We start from the raw sequence: 22,472 nt of genomic DNA on the forward strand, positions 1-22,472 counted from the left end.
CTTTAGAACAAATCACATTTATGTATTTAGCAAAGCATCAAGTGTGAATTATTGACAAAAACGACCAGTTTTTTAAATGATTGGTGCTATTGATAAAACTATACATACCCTTGTAAAAGATCTTAAAAAAAATAGATGATTTTATTTCCTCCATGTTACAATCTCTAAAAACATGAGTATTCCCAATAAATACACTTTTAAAGCAATAAACGCCATTTTCATGTTTCATTGTCTTTCATTTTAAGGAACCAAAAAAAAAAAAACAAAAAAACACTATTTTGTAAGGAAACTCATTTAAACAATATAAAATGCCTTAATTGACATTGTAGGGAACAGCTCATGCATAGGGCGGCAATGACTGTATTCACACAGGTTTCAAACATAAAGCGTGTTTATTTAGATGCTGTAGGCACAGAGCACCTTGTAAACAAAACAAACTCTAAGCCTGTCCGGCTCCAACTAAACATCCGGATACCTCTCTACAAGCCTAAGGTCTGGCACAAAGCAAAGTAAGAGGTTTTCCATAGATAAAGCTTCATACCTGGTGGACTGCAGCGCTGGCTGTAGCTGCTCCTTCACTCAGTTTCTCCTCTCCCCTTCAAACCTAACAGCCCTCTCTTTTAAGGCTTCCTCCCCAGTAATGAGCTTAGGAAGCCTCACCTGAGGGCTCCTGGCTTTGCTACCGTGCCTGGCTGAGGAAACCAGGTGAGATATATATCCCATCAACCACTCTCCCATACACTTTACCACAACATATAAAATTATATTCTTGGAAAAGCTGATTTTTAACCCACTAAACATCAAACATTGGCACACTTATGCTTGTTCTGTTGTAATTGATCCCAGTATCTGATCAATTCATTTGGCTTAAACTCATGGGATGTAACTATCTGGTTGTACGTACAGTCAGAATATGAAACTCTCCAGTGATTGAAATCAGAGTCTTTAGGTGGAGGCACTGGTGCAACCCCTAACTTATCAAGGCAAATACCAACGTACACATCCTCTAATTGCAAGCGTCTAATGGTTAAAGACACTTTAAATATCTTCTCTGCCAAGTCTCCAGAGAAGACATATCCAGTGCCAGAACAAAATACAGGATACAGGTCTCCTGGATACAAATCTGGAGGCATGTACCACTTACTATGTTTGTTACGGTTAGGTGCGTAACCTTTCATTATATACCCTGTAAAATAGTTGGTTCTTGGTGGAAGGTCTGGCTTCAGTAACACTTTTACCAAATATTCAGTGTTAACGAACATATCACTGTCTGTCTTCATTACATACTGGGCATGTGGACAATATGTGGCAACCCATTTCATGCCCATAAGTGTTTTAGTGGTTAGATTGTTGTAAGTGTCTAAATATTCCTGCTGGATGATGTCATGATATTGCTGACTTTCATCCACAATGGCCTGTTCGTTATCCCGATTCCGTATGGCATTCCGGCCCAACAAAAATAACCTTAATATCCGGACTCCTGGTATAATATTTTCCTGTCCCCATGTTTGCCTGACACTTTGACGAGACTCTAGCTGCCATGGGATAGCAGCTATGAGCAATATTAGAAAAGGAGTGTGCTCTTGACATTTTGTAGGTTCATTAATGATGTAACCATAGTGGTGGATTTCCTGGGGTCTTGCAACCATATCCTGGAAGCCAGTTCCTCTTTCAGATAAATGTTTTGTTCCATTTTGAAATTGCCAATGATTAAGGATCACTTCCTTTGCAGAGTTGTTGGCATGACTTTTTCTGGATGAAAAATAGCGCAGATTATGCAACTGAATGTTGTCTCTAACTATTTTCCTTGGAAACCAGCTGAAATTATTAAGCATAGATAACATGAAAAGGAGAAGAAACAAAGACAAAAATCCAGTTGCAAAGCATTTGGACACCAAACTTCTGGTATGCCACTTCTGCCAGGGTGGGCAGCAGTGATGCCTCTTCCATAAAAACATGCTGGAGTTAATCCAACGAGTCATTGTATGTCTTCAATGCTTCTTATATCTAAGGCTTTAACTTGTATATTTCCATAATTCATTGGTTCCTTTTCAGTCTGGAATCTCCATCTAAAATGCAGAAATAAAAAAGTAAAAGAATCATAACCTGAGTTTTAGAAACTGAAATCATTTCTCTACCCAGAACTGCTTTCTCAAAAAAAATTCCTCATCCTTAAATCTCTGTGCACTATGGTGCACTTGTGTTGTCACAATCCCTATTCCTTGCATGATAGCAGGATCAGGCTTTTTCTCACACGTATTCTTTTTACAGTGTTGGTCACAGACGTAGCAAGTAACCCTATTAAGTTGCCTGGTCAATGAACCAATTGCTGATCTGATGGCAGATACTGAATATTTGTTTTCCTGTTTTTTTTTTGTTTAGGAAAACTGCTAATCGAAAAACTCCCCTATTGACAAGGGCAGCTCCAGAGGATTGGAAGTTGGCAATTGGGGTGCGACTTCATAAAAAGTTAGCAGGGAAGACAATTACAGACCAGTAAGCCTTTCGTCGGTAGTTGGGAAATTAATGGAAACTATGCTAAGTAAGAGATTGTTAAATATCTGGATAAATGGGTTGCAAGATCAGAAACTGCATGGGTTTAATGCAGGGAGATCTTGTCAAACTAATTTAATTTAGTTATCTAACTAACTAAAATAATAGCCCGGGGAGCTTACCTGGAACCATCCCATTTTGAGGGCTAGCCCCAAATGCAGCAAAATTGGTAGGGAAAGTGGGAGGGGAGACACCACTTTCACCACACAGAGATTCTCTGTGGTGACCCAGAGAAGCAGCGAAACCCAGAGGGGATCCATAGCATGCCGAAGAGGAGCAGTAGATATAGCCTATCTGGATTTCAGATACTGTCCCTCATGGAAGACGTTAATGTTTGTATTGCTCTGTTTTCTCTTTTATCACTGAAGTAGCAACAATATATTATTACTGTTGTTTTCTATCTTCTATTAGGCATCGAGAACATGCTTCTTGGTATCTCTTTGCTCCGCTAGCTGTAAGCCTTACCAGTACGCTATTTTTCTATTTTACCTTGTCTTTATCCGTTCTCTCCTATTGGCGCAGAGCCACATAAAGCATCCTCATAGAAGACGTATAAATACATTGCACTGCATTTTGCAGAAGGTCCTGTTACTAATGAGGTTTCTCAAGGATCTGTATTGGGACATATACTTTTTAATATTTTCATTAAAAAAAGATCTTAATGGTAATGTATGCTTTTTTGGAGATGATACAAAGGCCTACAAAAGGGTGGACATTCCAGGTGGAACAAACCAAATGGCAAGTGATCTAGGTAAATTAGAAGAATGGTCGAGAGTGTGGAAGCTGCAGTTTAGTGTTGATAAATGTAAAATAATGCACGCAGGACATAAAAATCCCCAGGCAGAATATAGCAATGAGGACCCTGTTTTGTCAGTGGCAACAGAAAAGAGGGAGTGGGGAATAACAGTAGCGTACCTAATGGAGGGTGGGGTCTGCCCCGGATGCCACTCATCGGAGGGGTTTCCAGTGGCCCAACGGCCACCTTATGCGGGCCCGCAGCTTACTGCTGTGGAGCTCACACTGTGAGATGAAACTCACGCCCAGGCATCTGCTTCCGCCTGCGGTGAAAAGTTTCCTTACTGTGGCGGGTGCCATAGCGGTAAGTTGCATAAGCGGGTGTTGGGCCGCTTAGACATCTGCAAGAGAGGTAAGTGGGTGTGGGAGAGTGAAGTCTGAATGGTGGGGGCAGAGGTGGCACAGCCAGGCTGACTGGGGGAGGGGGAGTGGTGGCACAGCCAGGCTGTTTCAGGGGCAGAGGTGGCACAGGCAGACTCAGGGGCAGAGGCGGCACAGACAGGCTGCTAAAGGGGCAGTGGTGGCAAAGGTAGGCTGCTAAAGTGGCAGAGTTGACACAGGTAGGCTTTTTTAGGGGCAGAGTTGGCACAGGCTGGCTTTTTCAGCAGCAGAGTTGGCACAGTCAGGCTGCTTCAGGGGCAGAAGTTACACGGGCAGACTGCTTCAGTGGCAAAGGTGGCACAGGCAGGTTTCCAAAGGGGCAGAGTTGACACAGGTAGGCATTTTCAGGTGCAGAAGTAACACAGGCAGGCTGCTTCAGGGGCAGAGGTGGCAAAGGCAGGCTGCTTCAGGGGCAGAGATGGCACAGGCAAGCTGATTCAGAGGCAGAGGTGGCAAAGCCAGGCTGCTTCAGGGGCAGAGGTGGCACAGGCGAGATTCTTCAGGGGCAGAGGTGGCACAGGCAAGCTGCTTCGGGGGCATAGGTAGCACAGGCAGGCTGTTTCAGGGCAAAGGTGGCACAGGCAGAATGTTTCAGGGGCAAAGGTTGGACAGGCAGGCTGCTAAAGGGGCATTGGTGTACCATGTCAGTGTCTGGCTTAGTGAATAGTAATAGGGGTAACTTTGTAGCACCATCAACATCTAGCACAGGATATAGTGATGGGAGTTAGGCTGTACCACCATCAATGTCTGGCACAGTATATAGTAATGGGAGTTACGCTGTACCACCATCAATGTCTGGCACAGTATATAGTGATGGGAGTTACGCTGTACCACCATCAATGTCTGGCACAGTATATAGTGATAGGAATTATGCTGTACCATATCTGTTCAGTAAATGTTATTTATTTAAACATATTTAATTTATTTATAAGTTAATAATTATTTGTTTCACATTTGTATTTTTTTTCCAGTTGACATACAGTTACGTTACAGTAGTAAATGACTAAAGTGAGTGGACCCTACAGTGCCACCATGTATGAAATGTGTGCTTGGCTGCTAACCGTGTACAACTTGGTTGGCACTAAAATAATTACACCAATACCTGTATGTGATTCATTCATCAAGCCAAGACATTAAGGCAAAATTGACAGGGAATTTGAGCAGGCCTTAAAGACACCTTGGAGTAATTTCTTTCAGCGGATGTAGAGTGAGAACAACTGTGTTCCTCTAGTTGTTACCTATAATATAGTTAAGGTCTTGCAAAACAATACTTTCTAAGGACCAGAGATGTTTTGTAGAACCACCTGTCACAGCATACAAACATCCAGCCAATATTCATAGTCTTCAGGTCAGGGACAGACTTCCATCTGATGTACCCTCTCTCATTGGCAATTCACCCTGTCTTGGTAAACCACTCTCCAACACACACCACGTAAAGTAAAATTCATAGATTACACTCTTGCAAATGTAACAAATTGGTATATCACATGCAATGCAAAGAATTCCCCAATATAAAATATGTGGGTAAATACACAGCAACCCTTGCTTGAGAACATTATGTTAGACCTCACTATAAAATATTATTAGCATACAGTTAAGTTTTGCAATTACATCCTGTTCTCACACATCCCATGCCCCTGTCTATTTTATGAGTCTACTCTTCCTAAGTATTAACCTTTTTTAGTAAACCACTCAAACTCATTTGTGCAGATAAGAGGTATAGAAAGTTTTAGTAGATACATTTAGTTAAGGTAAAGTTATGTTTAAGAAATATGTTATAGACTGCCCAACACTACAGCAGTAGTGTTGCCTTTGCCAGAATTCATCTACATCTGAAGTTATTTAAGAGTTAAATGCAGTTATATGTGATGTAAATGTTTAGTTATATAGTACACAAACAGCATATGGCTGCATAAATATGGTCTATTTCAGGATTATAATAAACTAATGCTTTGAAGGCAAAGTAAAAGGTAAGCACTGTTACTACTATGTTACTATCTTACCACGGGTGTGCTAATTTGTACCCTAAAGGCTAAAAGTGATAATACTGAATTAGTCTTAATATTTTTATATGGTTTTCATGTGGTTCTAAGTAATATATAAATAATATTTTTCATAAAAACTTACATAAATTAGTAACTTTAGGATTTATTTCCTATTATATCTGTCCGTAATCTTTGCTATTTCAGGAGCTTGTTTTCTCTGTAAACCGCACAAAGTAGTGTCACTTGATGCAACATGTAACATAAACACGTAACTAACAATGCATTACATATTAACCTGGTGTCATATTCTAATTTTACCAATTTTCTTTTTCGCATTCTAAGTTCTTATAATTAACTGCAAAAGGTGTCTTATTTCCTTTGTGAAAATAGCAAAATGCTTTTGTATTTGCAAATCTGGCTTCATGTCCGGCACTTCTGACATCAGCTATGGCTACGACGGCCCTTTAGTGTCTCAAGTCCAGCTAAGAAAGGTGATTTACAACTGTAGTGAACTCTGGATATCCTGCATGTAAATCACACTGGGAAAGTAAAGAACGCTCATGCAAACTTTTACGTAAATTTTCCTTCTCTTCTGCTTCAGGTAACAAATGCCTTTTTAGCACACATTGCTAGGTACCCAACTGACAGAACACGTTTTTGTTAACTATTAATACAACAGAGAAAATACACTTATGGAAGCATAGAGTGAAGTTAATTAATTAAATAAAAACTGTCGGAGGCAGAGCAGGAAATCTGTATGATTTTTTATCATAGTTAATCATTTTAAAGCAGCATGATATAGTGCACCTGCCCACTCTATAGTTTCTTTTTAAGTGGCCTTACTGTATTGTTCTCGAAAAACACTCATTATACTACTTAGTGCTAAGCAATAACATTCCTGAGTCTTTGTATAATGAAGGTGTGTGCTGAGAGGCACCTATACATTACATATTAACTTATAGAGATCACATAACATAACTACAAAGAAACCATAACAATAAAACTAAAAAGCTCAGAGAAAACCTGTTTTATGGGACTTTTACCCTAAGATTTAACATAATAGACCATTTCTTATACCCTGCATAATAATGTCAAAAAGGTTTTGTTAATGGTAACCCTTTCAGGACCAGGGTTTTTTTTACCATGTTTGCACTAAATGACCAGAGCAGTTTTTGTGCTTTTGTATGACTTAAATCAACTCTGATTCTAACTCATTATATATTGTTTCTTTCAGCACAAGTAGGGCTTTCTTTTGAAATAACAATTATAGATATATAAATCATCATTTAGTATGAAAAATATCTAAAAATGTGGGGAAAATTAGGAAAAAGGGAAATATTTTGACAGTTTCACCTATAAAAACTATATATAGGCAGTGCAAATGGAAAAAAAACTCCAAAAGTGTATTTAGGTATTTGTCCTGTTTTTGGAAACACAAAGTATGCCTGGTATTTTCATTTATTTTGGTACTTACAGGGTTAATTATGAATGACGAGCGTCACTGTTTCTAAACAAGATTTTTTTTTAAATGTGGTATGCTGGGAGTTGTGCCCCAATAGCGGCCAGAAAACCTGTTAAACAAAAGTATATATTTTTTGAAAGTTGACATCCCAAAGTATTTCACTAGGAGCATTTTAACACTTTTAACCATTTTAGTGCCAGTCTGTCCTAAACATTGCAGTAAATTTTTTTTTTCATTTTTAACAAACCCATTCTATCCTGGGTTCATGAAATTACTGAAAAAACTTGGGATTTGTATTCAGAAACAACCCTGAGTACAGGATTCAAAATTGGAACATGCACATTAGTTTTCAAATAGGAAATTGACAGATCGTTTTGCTGGGTCCAGGTCTCATTTGAGACATGGTAGAGGTCACATATTTCATTTAAACCCCCTAAAACTATATATTTCCAAAAACTAGATGGCTCATGGAATCTAGTTAGGGACATATTGGCCTGTCCCATGCGGCTGATTCCACACCAACGCCTTCCAAAGTTAGTCTAACAAAAAATAAATCATTTTTCACATCCACTTTGTGGTTTCACCATGTTTATTTTTGTGAAAGAACAAAATAGGTCTTGTGTTCAGTAACACCCCCCCCCCCGAGTACACCAATACCCCACATGCATAGACAAGTCATGTTTCTCAGATATTGTGGAGTCAAAACTGTAACATGCGCATTTCAATTTTTAAACTTTTTGGAAATATTTTTTTATCAGATCACTTGACAAGTTAAGGCCACTGACTTTGATCAGGGAGACTGATCAATAATCAGTGACTTAAAATGTCACTGACAAGTAATCAGTTAATAATTATGTATTTTTTATTAATAATTTGTGGGGGGTTTCATTGTTACCTTAGATGACCCTTCTGTCTTTCTAGGGCAGTGTCATCCAGGGGATGCCATAATGATCAGATGACTCCTATTGGCCAGGAGTGATCTGAAAATCATCAGCCCACGTTTGATTGATTCTGCAGCAGTCTTTAACTCACAGCAAGTGACTTGGAAGCACCCTTGACTTTCAGGTCAGTGTTGTTATTTTTTAATTTATTTTTAATGCTGATGCTCAATAGGAGCAAAACATTGACTAATATTTAGTCCCCGCAAGCGTGGCATTGAAGGGGTTAACACTGCACGATCATGGATCTCTTGATGGAGTAATCAGGCAGCAGGGGAGTGTTGGGGCTGGTCTCCACACATGTGAAGACTGTCCCTGAAGCTGCCAACGATTGCAGGGAGGTGTCTCTTTGAGGGAGCGATTGTAACTCTCTCCCTTCATTATACATTGTAAAGTGCCAAATCTATAAAAAGTTTCTGCAGTGTGAAATGGCTGAGCTGGCCCGTATAATACATATTTAATGCATATGGAGACCCTGAAGAAAATCTTGCTGAGTTAAGTATACATTATGCAGGGCCAGCTCTTCCCGCACTCACTGGAGTTGGCTGTATAGTGAAGTCAAGGAGTTGAAACACAAACTCTCCTGACAGATCTCCCTTTAATGAATAAACCCCCAATCACAGCAAAAAAACCCATAAGAAATGATTTGAGTACATGCTAAAAGCTGCGGCTTTTAAAGGCAAAGCATGTTACAACAGAGAGCAGAGATACACTATATGATCAAAAGTATTGGGACACCTGACCATTACACCAACAGGGACATAACATTGCATTCTCAATACATTAATATGTAGTTGGTCCCCTTTGGAGACATAACAACTTTCACTCTTCTGGGAAGGTTTTCCACAAGATTTTGGAGGGTTTCTGTAGGAATTTTTGCCCATTCATCCAGTAGAGCATTTGTGAGGATCAGGCACTGATGTTGGACAAGAAAGCCTGGTTGTCACCGTCTGGCTGAACTACTCTGTGTTTTTACTATCAGTTTCGAACCAAACTAACTGCCTTTACTCCTCTGTTACCATGGTTACTCACCTGCTTCTTATCAGCCAACCCTTCCAGTCTATTTAAGCTGCAATGCCCATTTGCCCTTACGTTGTTTCTGGCTGCAAGAGATTTCTCCTCGGTTCCTGATTATCTGTGCATTGTATTCTTTAATGTCTCTTTTGGCTCCTGATTTGTGCCTTGTTCCTTACATCACTGATCTCCATATTCCTGACCCCATCTTGTTTTTTTGTTGTACGTTCCAGGATAAAGATTTTGCTTTATTTGCTTGGTTATTTCAACTTTACATTTCGTGTTCGTCTGGTTCCTGGTCTCTAACACTGGCTCGCAGTCTCTGTTGAAGTTCATCCCAATGGTGTGTGATGAGGTTAAAGCATAGCATTGTCCAAAATGTTTTCGTATGTCCCCTTCAGCATACCAAGACATTTTGGTCAATGCTATGCTTCCAACTTTGTGGGAATAGTTTGGGGAAGGCCCTTTTCTATTCCAGTATGACTGTGTCCCAGTGCAAAAAGCAAGGTGAGATGTACTGGAATGGAGATTGTAAGCCAGGTTTTCTTGTCCAAAATCCTGTGCTACAAGGGGGAACCAACTACACATTAATATCTATGTATTTAGAATGCAATGCCATCAAAGTCCCTGTTGGTGTAATATAGGGCTCGACAAATCCCAGGTCGCAATGGCGACTGAGAATGTTGTCCTGGCGGCTAGGTGCTTGTCAGTCTATTACATCCCCCAAAAAATGCCCTCACGTCGCCACAATCGTGGTGATCGCGGGGGCGCTGCTGCTCAAGCACAGCCACTCCAAGCCCGCCCCCGAGCCTGAGATCACTCCCACGGAGTGATTCTGTAGGCTGAAAACGCGATTGCCGGCAAACCAGCAATTGTGTTTTCAGCTGCCACAAGCAGCTTCAGGGAAGGGGGTTGTGTGTTGATTGGGTCCACACACAAGTATGGGGACCTGTCACAACATCCCCCTGCTGCCTGATCGCTCCATGAGAGCGAAACTGCAGCGTTAACACCTTCAATGCCGCGATCATGGTTTTAGGGGTTAATTCCCCTTTTGTACGTGGCTCTGCTGCTGGTGGTCTGCCTGGAAGCTCAGGCAGACCAGTAACAGCAAAAACGAGCCCACACAGGCCCTTTGACTCCTGTAGGCATGGAAGCCTACAAGAGTCATCAAAGAGACTCCTCCCTGCAATGGCTGGTCTATAGACCAGCAATTGCATCCCAGCTGCCAGAGGCAGCTTCAGGGAAAGGGGGAGATGGTTCATCAGTCTCCACATGAGTGTGGAGACCAGCCCCAACCCTCCCCTGCTGCCTGATTGCTCCATGAGAGCGACAGTGCAGCGTTAACCCCTTCAATGCCACAATTGTGTATGACACATTTGTGGCATTGCAGGGGTTAACATTTGTCCCCACAAGTTTGTGGGGACTAAATATCATTCAATGCTGTGATCCAAAGGAACATCAGCATTGAAAGAGTTAAAAAAAAAAATATTTATCAAAAAAATAATAAAAAAATACAACAACGAAAAACAGCACTGATCTGAAAGTCCAGGGTGCTTCCTGGTCAAATGCTGTGAGTTTAGTAAGTGGGCTGATGATGATCAGATCACTCCTGACCAACTGGCTCCTAACTTTTTTAGCTGGCGCCTAGATTCACAACAAATTTCTCAAGCCTTTATGTCCATATAGTGTATATCATAGAGGCAAACAGATACAAATATGTACAACATAGCCACAAAGATAGCTGGGAACTCCATGCCAGGACTTGATTAAATAATGTGATGTGATTATAAAGTAATGCTTCTGTTTACCAGATGACTTATTTTTCATGGAAATATGTGTTTATTAACCTTCACCATTACTGATTTATGAAATAAATGTAAACTCTTTTGAGTCACAAGTACTCTGGAAATTACTGACCTGGTTCTAAAAGAATGCACCCCTCTATTTTCTGTCACTTGTCATAGATAATTACTGTCCCTGAAATGTAAAAATATTTCCTACCATATCTTTACCGTTCCCCTTCTGTTTCTGGCACTATTAATGGTTTTCGATTTCAGTGTCTATCACATAACACCAAAGACAGCCCTTTTGAAACGTGTGATCCCAGCTGATAAACTGCGGGATAAAACCAGCTGTGGTTTTTTACCGTATTTGCTCGATTATAAGACGAGGTTTTTTTCAGAGCAAATGCTCTGAAAAATACCCCTCGTCTTCTAATCGGGGTCGTCTTCTAATCAGACCTCAAATAGAGTCTGATTAGGAGACTAAGATCCAGATCCCCCGCACCGCTGCAGGGGACCTGGATCCTCCTGTCTCACCCCCCCCCCCCCCCCATCATACACACACTTACCGGTGCTTCCTGCTGTATTGCCGGGGCAGCGGGTTGACGTCTACGCGATCCGTGTAGACAACGTCCGCTGCAGCCGGAAGGAGGTGTGGCTAGCAGCGGGGGTTGTCTGCGTCCGTCGCGCAAACCTTCCCCGACTGTCAGAGATCAGAGTTCCCCGCACCGGGGAACTCTGATCTCTGACAGCCGGGGAAAGTATACGCGACGGACGGATACAAACCCCCGCTGCCAACTCCACCTCCTTCCGGCTGCAGCAGAAGGCGACGTCAACCCGCTGCCCCGGCTGGAAGCACCGGTAAGAGAGGGCTGAGAGGGGAGGGGAGGGGAGAGTGTGTGTGTGTGTGTGTGTTAGTTAAATGGGGGTATAGGGTGTGTGTGTGTGTGTGTGTGTGTGTGTTAAATGGGGGCATAGGGCATTTCTGGAGTGGCGTTAAGGGGGCATTTAATAGAGCACTCTGCCTCCTGAAATGCCTTATACACCTATATGCCACTCTGCCCCATAATATGCATTTTAACCCCCTAAATGCCAGAATGGGATATAGGGGTATAAGGCATTTCTGGAGGCAGAGTGGCATATAGGGGTATAAGGCATTTCTGGAGGCAGAGTGGCACATAGGGGGTCAAAAGGCATACCATGGGGCACAGTGGCATATAGAGGGTTAAAAGGCATATCATGGGCCACAGTGCCATATTGGAGTGGCAAGCCTGGGGGCAGATGTGCGTAACTGGGGGAGAGGTTGGAAAATACAAGAAATAAAAACAAAAAAAATATTTTTCTCAATCATAGCTTTTATTAAAAAAAATAGTTTACATGAATTAACATTTACTGGTAAAACTTTTTTCCTTTAGGGTCGTCTTATATTCAGGCTTTTTCTTTTTTTCCTAAGTTAATATTCAGATTTTGGGGGGTCGTCTTATAATCAGGGTCGTCTTATAATCGAGCAAATACGGTATTTTGTTGTTCAATGCCACTTGGCTTCACACCCTAAGCGTGATAAAAAAGCTAGGGGAGAATGCAGGAGAAGCACACAGACACTCGCCTGCAACACCATGAGCGTCTGGCATGTGAGCAGAAAACCTGGAACTGCCTGCTGCCAGGTGGGAAGCAGGCACTAGTAGAATAAATATGCCACATTTTTTAAGTCAAACACATTTTTGTTTATATACAGATAGATAGATAGATGTAAATCTATGAGCCGAACAGTCTCAACTTTCGAGCAATGGATGATCCCAATTTTGTTTAATGACAAACAGATTATGAAGAGTAAACAGGCAAGCTGGAATGAAATAAATTCATGGCAGTCCAACTGACTCAACTTGTTTGCACAACAAACCACACATGACTCATCTTGAAACTGTTATTAAATTCTGTTCCCCTGCAGCAAGTGTAGGCAAAGAGAAAAACAACAGAATGGCGGCAGCGCATGTATAATTTCCACTTATCATTAACAGATGGATTCCTAAGAAACGCATAACAGCTGAAGACTGTAAAAATGATAAAACCACAACATTAAACACTAAATAAACCCTGCACAAAAACAGAGATTATCAAACCAATACAAATGTAATATATACAGTAAAAATTAGAAATATGTTAACTATATAGTTTAATTGAATAATAATTATGATATTACAGGACAACAATCTACTCCTTATACAGAATCAAAATTAATGGAAAGCCAAGTTTTATGTTCAAAGCTGGAAAATAAAAGGTGTTTATATTTCATATCAACGAAATGGATGCTTGAGGCTGGCAGTCTTCCAGACTGCTGAGACAGTCTAAATACAGCCTGGCATGTAACTGTTTCGTTACCCTCTCGACTGAGACAGACCTTCTGCGATACTGAAAATGAAGATTTGGATTTGCCCCTCCTGTGAATTTGGAGACTATATTTCAATAATAGAATATACACACTTTGAGGTGGTTCATTATTTTTTGCAACCGATTGTAAGCTTTTAATTCTTCAGTCTTTGGGTAGTCTCAAAGCTGGCGATCTATTTCACTTCTGTTGGCCTAGAACTTTAAAAAATGTCCTTTTTATTTCCAGTGACACATTTATCAGTTTAAAAAAAAGGAAGTAGTGCTTTTTTGCCGGTATTTTGCCAGTATTTTTATGCCAGCTATTTCCGTTGGTATATAAATATTTTCAGCAGCAACAATGTGTTTTTTCTGTGTTGGATACTTGCCTGCCAGGTTTATGCTGGTTGTTAAATTAAAGCTTCTGACAATATTAGATAAACATTGTATTAAAAGCCTGAGAGACATCTGGCTTTAGTGCAACCAGACTTATTTATTCCACGAAAAGATTTCTGCATCATGATTTGGTAAAAACTCATTTGAGGGCCTAAATGGCACAGCTGCCCAGGGCCAGAGCAGTGAAGCAGGACCCACGGCAATTTGTGCCAACAAAGTTAGATGCAGGGAAAGTGGAAACGTTTGAGACTTAAAAATAAGGATACTGTGATCCATGGTTACTAAGATGGACGTTTAGAGACACCTGTATCATCTGTAGTGAAGAAGATTCCACGGTTTCTTGGTGAGGTTTCTCATTAATGATCATAACACAAAAATACAGAAAAAAATAAACGGTCCATCTGTCTGCCTATGAACTCGTGCAGCCGATTTGTTGGCAAGTAAGACTCCTATTTGTCTTTTGAAACCACTTGCCTCTCCTGCACTGAAATCACAACTACATATAAAGCTGTGGTAGGCATATGACTTATGCAATGTTTACTTTTCCTTTGCCACACTTGCTGATCATTTGTTTATTTTGTGGATTTTTATTGAATGAGGCTTATCATTAAGTACCCTTGGGGTTGGGTAGGAAGCGTGTTAGGCAGATTGGTTACCTAGTCTTCACTTTTCTACTATTTTCTTACTGCCAAGGAATGTTTTTATATTTATTGGAATAAAATTTGGATTTTTTATTGTATATCCTACCTTGTTGATGTTTATTGGTCTGATGCTGACTTCATTACCCTTCTAAACCGCTTTCGTTGGCACAAGCTCTGGATATCTACATGCTGCTACCTTTATTACCCTGGTTTGTGGACTTTTAATGGAACTCTGGCCAGAGGGTGTGTGATTTTACAAGGTAAATAACTATTAAGTGCTCTGGGAATGGTAATACTTATCTTTGGGGAAAAAAAACTGATAGTGTTAAATCCTCCTATTTGGTAGATTTATTAGAATATTAACTGTGCACACAGTCTACAAAGTGCAATGTTATTTTGTCTAATGGTTTGTATGGGTGTGGCGGATGGAAGCTGGAAAACATTATAGTCTTTACGTGAATAAAATATTAGCTTCTCAAATAAGAAAAAGAGCATCGGTGGAATTATGCTGTATTAGAAACTTTGGGCTCTTTACAGGGACCTCTCAAAAAAAAGAATTTTAGTGGTGATAGTAAATATATAGTTTGAGACTCAGCTACCTGTCTAAACTATAATATGTGGTTGAACCACTCTGAAAGCAATCGAGCTTTCATCAAGAGATTCAGCAGGGTATGCAGAGTATTTGTTTATCTTATATTCTGACATATTTTTATTAAAACAACTGTATGGAATTCACAAGATATGTCTGAGGAAATGTAGCACAATATAGAAAGCTTCATATGCACAGACAAAAGTATACCAAGTTAAAACCATTGTCAACCTCAATTCGGACCCCTGCAGCATAAAACAGGAGCCGCTATGCACATGCTATGCCAAAGCATTTATGCAATTAAAGTATTCGTAAGTGAATTATACATTTATTTATTAATCACACTATATTCACAGAAACTTCGTTAGGTACAGGTTCTTATCTAATCATATATGTTCACTTCCGTCCTTCGTATCTAACACATAAATGTAATGGTTATTTTTTTTTAGAACTTAACTGTATTGGCCATTAAACATTATTTGCTGTAAAATCAAAGTAAATATATTCATTTAGCACAGAGTGAAGATACATTGAAACAAACATAAATGCCCCACTATTGGCTATACCTCATTTGCTGCAACGCGCTTCTGCTGTGACAAAAATCTGCTGCAACATTAATTTAAAGTTATCCTTATTACATCTGTAGCAATGTAGGCATTAACTCAGCGCATGATGGGCTGTGATGTGAGACACTCAGCAAATCGGTACATAAATATGAGTAGTTCTCAATCGTTTTTTATTTTTCCTCTGGAAGTCGAATACTTTACTTGTGAGTATGATTTCGTCACACAATTGTCATTTTCACCAAGGGTCTACCTTCAAAATCAGTCAACAAATCAAACCTATATAGTATAGCCATCTCTGAATCAAAAGATATACAAAAAACAATGCAAAACTAACATAATATTAGATACAACGAAATGACAATAACCTTCTACTAAAAAGCAGGACTAGAGAGAAAATTTGAATCCAATAAAGACAAAACAGACTCAGTTATATTCATATAAAAGGAAAAAAGAGGTCTCACAAAATTCCAGGACCAAGTATGGGAGGCTAAAACTATATATAAATGATGTAGATTGTCATTAATATTGTCTGCATGGAGATTCTGTTTTCCAGTAAAACCGTAGTGGATCCGGTCTGTTGTTTTGTAATTATTATATATATTAAAATATATATTATTATATGACTATTTCATTATTATACATGTTATTTAGCTAGCATAAAACAGGCTAAATAATATTACTGGAGCAAGATCTCACTAACTTACCTGCATAGTGCATTTCCTTTCACACTTTGGACTAACTGAAGCTCAATATAGTAGTACTTTGTGCAAAAGGTGTGGCTCTGCATTTTTTTTTTTTTTTTTACTATTTTTATAAAATAGTTCATTCCTCGTTGTGGCACAATATGTTTCCTTTTTAGCATTTACTCTATTTTTTGGTCATGCTACCCAAACCAGTAATACTGGATAACATCCCATCAGAATGAATAGGGAATGTCCTGGTTCTGTAATTGGCAAAGTCAAAGTGACATCTGCTATGGTTCATGGCTCCGAAAAGGAACAACTTAAGAACCAGAATTTAAAGCAAGGGTTAAAAAAGAAGAAAGAAAAACAGAAGTGGCCAAAGTTTCGTGGCCGTTCAAACTGCTGTAAAAATAGATAAAGTACAAGGCATAGCAGTTTCATAGCACACATCTCATGTGAGAATAGAGAGAATGATCTTTAAATATTTCATTTTCCTTGTTTGAGCCTCTTTGAAGCATGTAGATCAAATATCCTGTTTTTTAAAGGATCAGCTCTTTCATTGTCTATGGTTACTAGTGGTCAAGAAAAATATACTTCAGCCATTATGAAATTTAACTGAAACATATACTTCAATACACTTGATTTGATTTGATTCTAAGACCCTATTTTATACATTATTAAAGCTACAGGTGTATTTATATATGGCTTAATATATATGCGTCTTGACGCCCTCAAAAAGCACATTCTGAAAAAGCCCCATGTATGTGTTCTAGCTCTGTTATTTCAGCCCAATCTACTAGATAAAAACCTCGAATCTTTATGCTGTTGGATTGAAGGAAGTAAGTTGTTCTTTTGATCTGTTGTTAAAGTGATCCTTATCATATTGGCTGTGGTAAACATTAGAACAGTCTTAATCACATAGCCAGGCGCTCTGGCCAATGAAAGCCTATGGAGGAATGGACTTTATTAACATTGCCAGAAAGAATCGGCTCAATTTGTTGTTTCAGCAGGGAAGTGAGCCTAAAAATATATTACGGTTGGCAATGGCAGCCTCCATGCCTGCAGATAAAGGAAGTTTAATGTGGTGTCAATGCTAACCTACTCTTCTTTTTTCCAAGAAGAATACATTTTAAAGACAGCTTTTAAAGGTGATGTTGGTTTTAGACAAAATATTGAGCACTTTCTTACATGCTTAGCAAATATATTTTAGACCTGTCATTCCATTATTTCTATATTGTTCTGTATTTTTTTTGGAAATGTTTAATTACATAAAACGTAGAAACTTTTAAGAAGGTTTTTTTCGTTTATAACGCAACATTCAACTGATACCTGTTTTTGTGTCAGGTGACAGCTGTTGTGGAATATCTGGCATGACTAAAATGTACTTTATTTACAGAGGTAAATTCAGAACATCACTAAAAAAACCTGTCATTAAATTTCTTCACACAGACCAAAGTTTTGACAGCTGCACGTGAAAAGAAGAAAAATCTAAATCAAACTAATATTTGGTGTGACCACCATTTGCCTTCAAAACAGCATCAATTCTTCCAGGTACACTTGCAGACAACTCTTATTCCATGGATTTTGGCAGCCTTATTCTCTCTCTCTCTCTCTCTCTCTGTAATCCCACACATACTTGTGATAATCAGGGCTTTGTGGGGGCCATATCATCACTTTTGGGACTCATTGTTCTTCACGCTGATGTTAGTTCTTAATGACTTTGGCTGTATGTTTGGGGTCGCTGTCATGCTACAGACATACTTCTCAACATTGAGGAGATCATTAACTCTGACCATTTGGAGAAATGCAGCCCCAAACTTGAAAGGAACCTCCACCATGCTTCACTACTGATGATCACTAGCACCAGTTTGGTATAATCGTTTAATCATGCACCTAACTATATGTATACAAAATCCCTGACTTTGTGGAATTGTACCTAGAATGGAAAGCGCAAGCTGCCTAAGCGGCGCGCTAATTGTCCATTGCTGGGGTCACTAAAAGGTCAGGAAAGTTAAGGCATAAAGTTTTGGCGGGCTAGGTTAGCTAAATCTAATTCTAGGTTGCTGGGCAGGCAGTTTATTTAGCACAGCTGATTGGTTAAACAGCTGTGCTGCAGCACGAGGTTTGAGTGGTCGTTCTGTGCGGCGGGAAAAATAAGCACAGCTGATTGGTGCAGTCAGGTGTGCTCACGGCGCGTGGCAACTCTAAAATAAATAAATAAGCTGCGCGCAGGGAGATTAAATTCACCTCAAGAGAAATCTTCAAGGAGCTGTTGCTGAGCAAGCGTCCCACCCCCCCTCCCTTTTGTGTTTAAATGTAAGGTATGTAATATGTTATATTGTCGTAGTTTTATAAGGGGTAAAGGTCGCCTCTGTGTTGAGGTGCATAGAGGCTTGGTGTTACACAATCTGGCTGAGAAAGGGGCGGATTGTTTTTGGTGCATTATAAGAAGTTATTTGGTTATTACGTTAAATGGTTTGGGTTGTTAATGCCTCTTATACCCTTTTAAATAAAGCTACGGCCAATTTTGTCCAATTTACAATTCTGTGTCTGGTAATTTTATTGATTTGTTAGGGGTTAATATGTACATGCAATGGACATTGATGCTGTTTTGAAGGCACTTTGCTAGACAATAAAAAAAAATTAACATCCATAATTTGAAACATTCTTACTTCACAGCATTTTTTCATCCCTGCCTAAAACTTTTGCACAGTACTATATAACTTTAGCTCAGGCCCACCAAGTCAGTTTTCAGATCCAACAGATGCCTTCTAGGGCAATACGGCTCTGGAATACCATATTTCTCTGCCAAACTGCAAGTGAACAAAAATTCATCCCCAAAAACAAAAAAGCAGCCAAAAAACTCCCTAACTTAAAACTCCCTGCCAGACCCGGGAAAGCCAGACTCTGAAAAACCTCCCCAGACAGCACACACGGCAGATAATACAACACTTTGATCAGGGGTTCTTTTTTTCAGGGCCTCTCCTTGACCTCAAAGCAAATGTGAACTTCCTCTTCCATCAACAGCCTCTCCGAAACTGTGGTTTGAGCAAAGTGTAGATGCACCTGCACCTACCGCAGGCTTCATTTAAATGCCAGACTGGATAACGTAAACCTAGCATGAACCTCCATTTTACTGCAAAACCTGATTTATGCCTCGCATACATATGATTTACGCATGATCCATGCAGACACATATTTTGACCTAGTAGCCCCAGGTCTAGGGTGTCAAGTTCAGGGGGGCAACAAGCTCCCCACCACAAAATCATACCCCGCTGCTTAATGGTCCACTTATAAGCAATGTCTTTGATGTCCCCAACAGCTCATTTACACCATGAAGTGTGTGCCTTTACGTCACGTTATGGTGCTCTGCGGGAAAGACAGCAGCTCTACCGAATGTTTAAAGCATCTTTGGTTTGAGGCCTAGTTTGCGAAATACATGCATTGAAATGAGTGCTACATTGCATAATGCGCTCGCAATGTGTCTTCACGGAAAGGCCACACCTGGCTATGTTATTTGATTCACCATTTACGAGGACGCCCTTTCACACCCTGGGCAGAGGTTAAATAACAAACGAAGGGCACTAAAAGAGCCTTTAAAAAACTTGTGCAATCAGACAATAATAGAGGGAAATGTTGTTTTTTAAGGTGTTTGTAGTGAAAAGTTTAGGAAGTGGTCTTATTATCTTAGACATTAATACAATTTTCTTGCTGTAAAAGAATCAACATCCTAATACAAACAGGGTCATGATTACATTCCAGGCATCCTTCGGTTGCCGTCGGTTACCTACATGAGTTAAAAAAGTGAAATATTTATATAATAATATATATAAGATATATATATTATATATATATATATATAATATAGTATATGTCCACTGACATTAATGCCAGTGGTATGTTGTCCTCAATGAAAGCGTTTCTGAGGATATGAAAGAGCTGTCATATTGAATGAATGTATAACGACATATCCCGGGACCCGGTAACAGACCGTATTGTATCTGACTCTAACTGACAACATCAGCCAGAAACATCAGCGTCATCTGTTATGCCCAACAACCCCCAACCACAAGCAATGCCCCGATTCCACAAACAATGCCCCATTCCACAAACAATGCCCCCAACCACAACCAATGCCCCCAACCACAAACAATGCCCCCACCCACAAGCAATGCCCTCATCCACAAGCAATGCCCCCATCCACAAGCAATGCCCCATCCACAAGCAATGCCCTCATCCACAAGCAATGCCCCCATCCACAAGCAATGCCCCAACCACAAGCAATGCCCTCATCCACAAGCAATGCCCCCATCCACAAGCAATGCACCCAAACACAAGCAGTGCCCCATCCACAAGCAATGCCCACATCCACAAGCAATGCCCACATCCACAATGCCCCCATCCACAAACAATGCCCCATCCACAAGCAATGCACCCAACCACAAACAATGCCCCCATCCATAAGCAATGCCCCCATCCACAAACAATGCACCCGTCCACAAGCAGTGCCCCCGTCCACAAGCAATGCCTCCAACCTATAAGAATGCCCCAGCCTATAAGAATACCCCCTCTTTTGGGTAGCTTTAAGCACACGAAATCCTCCGCAGCTCCAATGTATAACATACCCCATAACAGCTGGCCATTCTCCAGGACCCTCCCCGCTATAAATGTCATTCTTCACTCCGCGTCTCGCAGAAATAATGGGAAATACACCCGCCATTACCCCTGGCAGCTTTCTCTCCCGCCCCGCGCTTATCAGTGCTTACCAAAGTCTGCCATGGCGGGTCTGAGGAGCCGGTACGCTCACTCCCTCTGCCCGGCAGCTCCCTCCGGTTCTCCAGCTCTGTCCCCCATTGCGCTCTGGGGCTGCCCGCTGTACGCATGTGCCGACAGGAGGTATCCGTGCAGCTGTGACTTCACTGCCCAGCAATTCACACGGGGCGAACAACTGCATCGCACCGGCAGCCCGCCGGCGCTGTACTGCTGGGTAACGCGATGCACAGCTCGATCGGTGTACCTACCGTAGTACTGTACGCACAACATTTACAAAGGCCTTTACTGCAGCCGATTACTTAGTCATAGCAGACAAGTGTCCTCAGTTTACAGTGGTAAAGACCCTAGTCGCTGGAGTCGGCTCCAGAGGAGCTGAATACGATTTGTGGGCTTATTTATCTCAGTTTCTTATTTCGCTTTATGCAGGGTTGTTGTTACTTATTATTTTTATGTATATATTTCCTTTATATATACCGTATATATATTCATATAAACAGAGGCTGTATTCATGTTGTCAGGGAGGAGAGGGGAGAAAGAAGAGAGAGAAGGTGACTAATTGTGTGACATGAGCCAAGTTATGGCTGCACCAGGCCCTTGGCTCTTTCGGCTACGAGGGTCCAAAGCAAGATTTACCTTCAAAAGCGCAAACGTTTTGTTAATCGGACTGAGGATCAAATGGAGAGACGAGGGTGGATAGGAAATTAATAGATCTCAGGCTCTTTTTGCCAAATGATTTTAGTGAATAAAAGCAAAGTCCTGCCGGGCGTTGTCTGATGATGGTGCTTCCCACATACCTTTATTGCTGCTCGTGTGGCATTTCCCATCTTTAGTGTATCAGCTCGATACACACATACGCATGCTACAAACATGCTAGAGCGTGGTACGTGTCATTTTATTAGCCGCTGGCCTTAAAGTACCATAGCCAGTTTATCTTGATCTCCCCATCATTTCTTTTACTCTCTGCCTCACCCCTTTTTTGTATCCCTACCTTTCTCTCTTTATCTCTCCCTTTCCTCTCTACCTCTCTTACTTCTCTTTTTGTCTCTCCCCTTTTCTTTGATCTTCCTATCTCTTTATTTCTCTTTTCTCTCTACTTCTCTCCTTTATATTTTCTCTCTCCCCTTCACCTTGATACTACCTTTTTTCTTTATGTCTCCCCTTTTTTCTCTCTCTCTACCTTTCTCTCTACACCTCATTATGGCTGCCCTATATATTTCTCTTTATTTTTCCATTTTCATACTACCTATTCTATCTCTCCCCTTTCTCCCAATCACTTACATTGGTTCTGTGGTGGGAACCTGGTGTCTGTTCTTCATTGATCTCCCTTAAACCTTCCCAAAACTAAGGGAGCACAAGTTCTGTTCATACAGACCTCCCATTTCACTGCTCTCTCGTGATACTGCCAGCAAATGACGATGCTCTCCAGATTTGATGTCACATCACCTCTCTTTCTTCACTTGTAGCCTTTCTCTTACATCCCAAGCTGTGTGCTCGCCCCCTTCTGAAACCATGCACTAACCCACCCCTCTGTTCATTTTATTCATATATCCT

The 22,472-nt window shown here is 40.6% G+C and overlaps 1 protein-coding gene across 1 annotated transcript; it reads right to left on the bottom strand.

Moving 5' to 3' along the window:
- Positions 1–800: 800 nt before the first annotated feature.
- Positions 801–21,102, bottom strand: LOC149284431 (beta-1,3-galactosyltransferase 2-like). The gene is made up of 2 exons (XM_089496735.1): positions 20,915–21,102; positions 801–1,818 (listed from the first exon to the last, which is right to left on the bottom strand). Exons 1-2 carry the CDS (start codon positions 21,100–21,102, stop codon positions 801–803), a joined length of 1,206 nt encoding a protein of 401 aa, XP_089352861.1.
- Positions 21,103–22,472: the final 1,370 nt, after the last annotated feature.

This window comes from Sceloporus occidentalis, unplaced genomic scaffold (genome assembly GCF_023333645.1).
Source record: "Sceloporus occidentalis isolate IW3139 unplaced genomic scaffold, rSceOcc1.0.p SCAF_93, whole genome shotgun sequence".
NCBI lineage: Eukaryota > Metazoa > Chordata > Lepidosauria > Squamata > Phrynosomatidae > Sceloporus > Sceloporus occidentalis.

Bases quoted from the DNA above. Each gene is read 5' to 3' on its own strand.
- LOC149284431 (XM_089496735.1), bottom strand. From the start codon at position 21,102: ATGCAGTTGTTCGCCCCGTGTGAATTGCTGGGCAGTGAAGTCACAGCT. The intron at 1,819-20,914 runs GTAAGCACTGAT...TAATAATTTCAG, and splicing joins ACCCGCCATGGCAGACTTTG to CTGGTTTCCAAGGAAAATAG.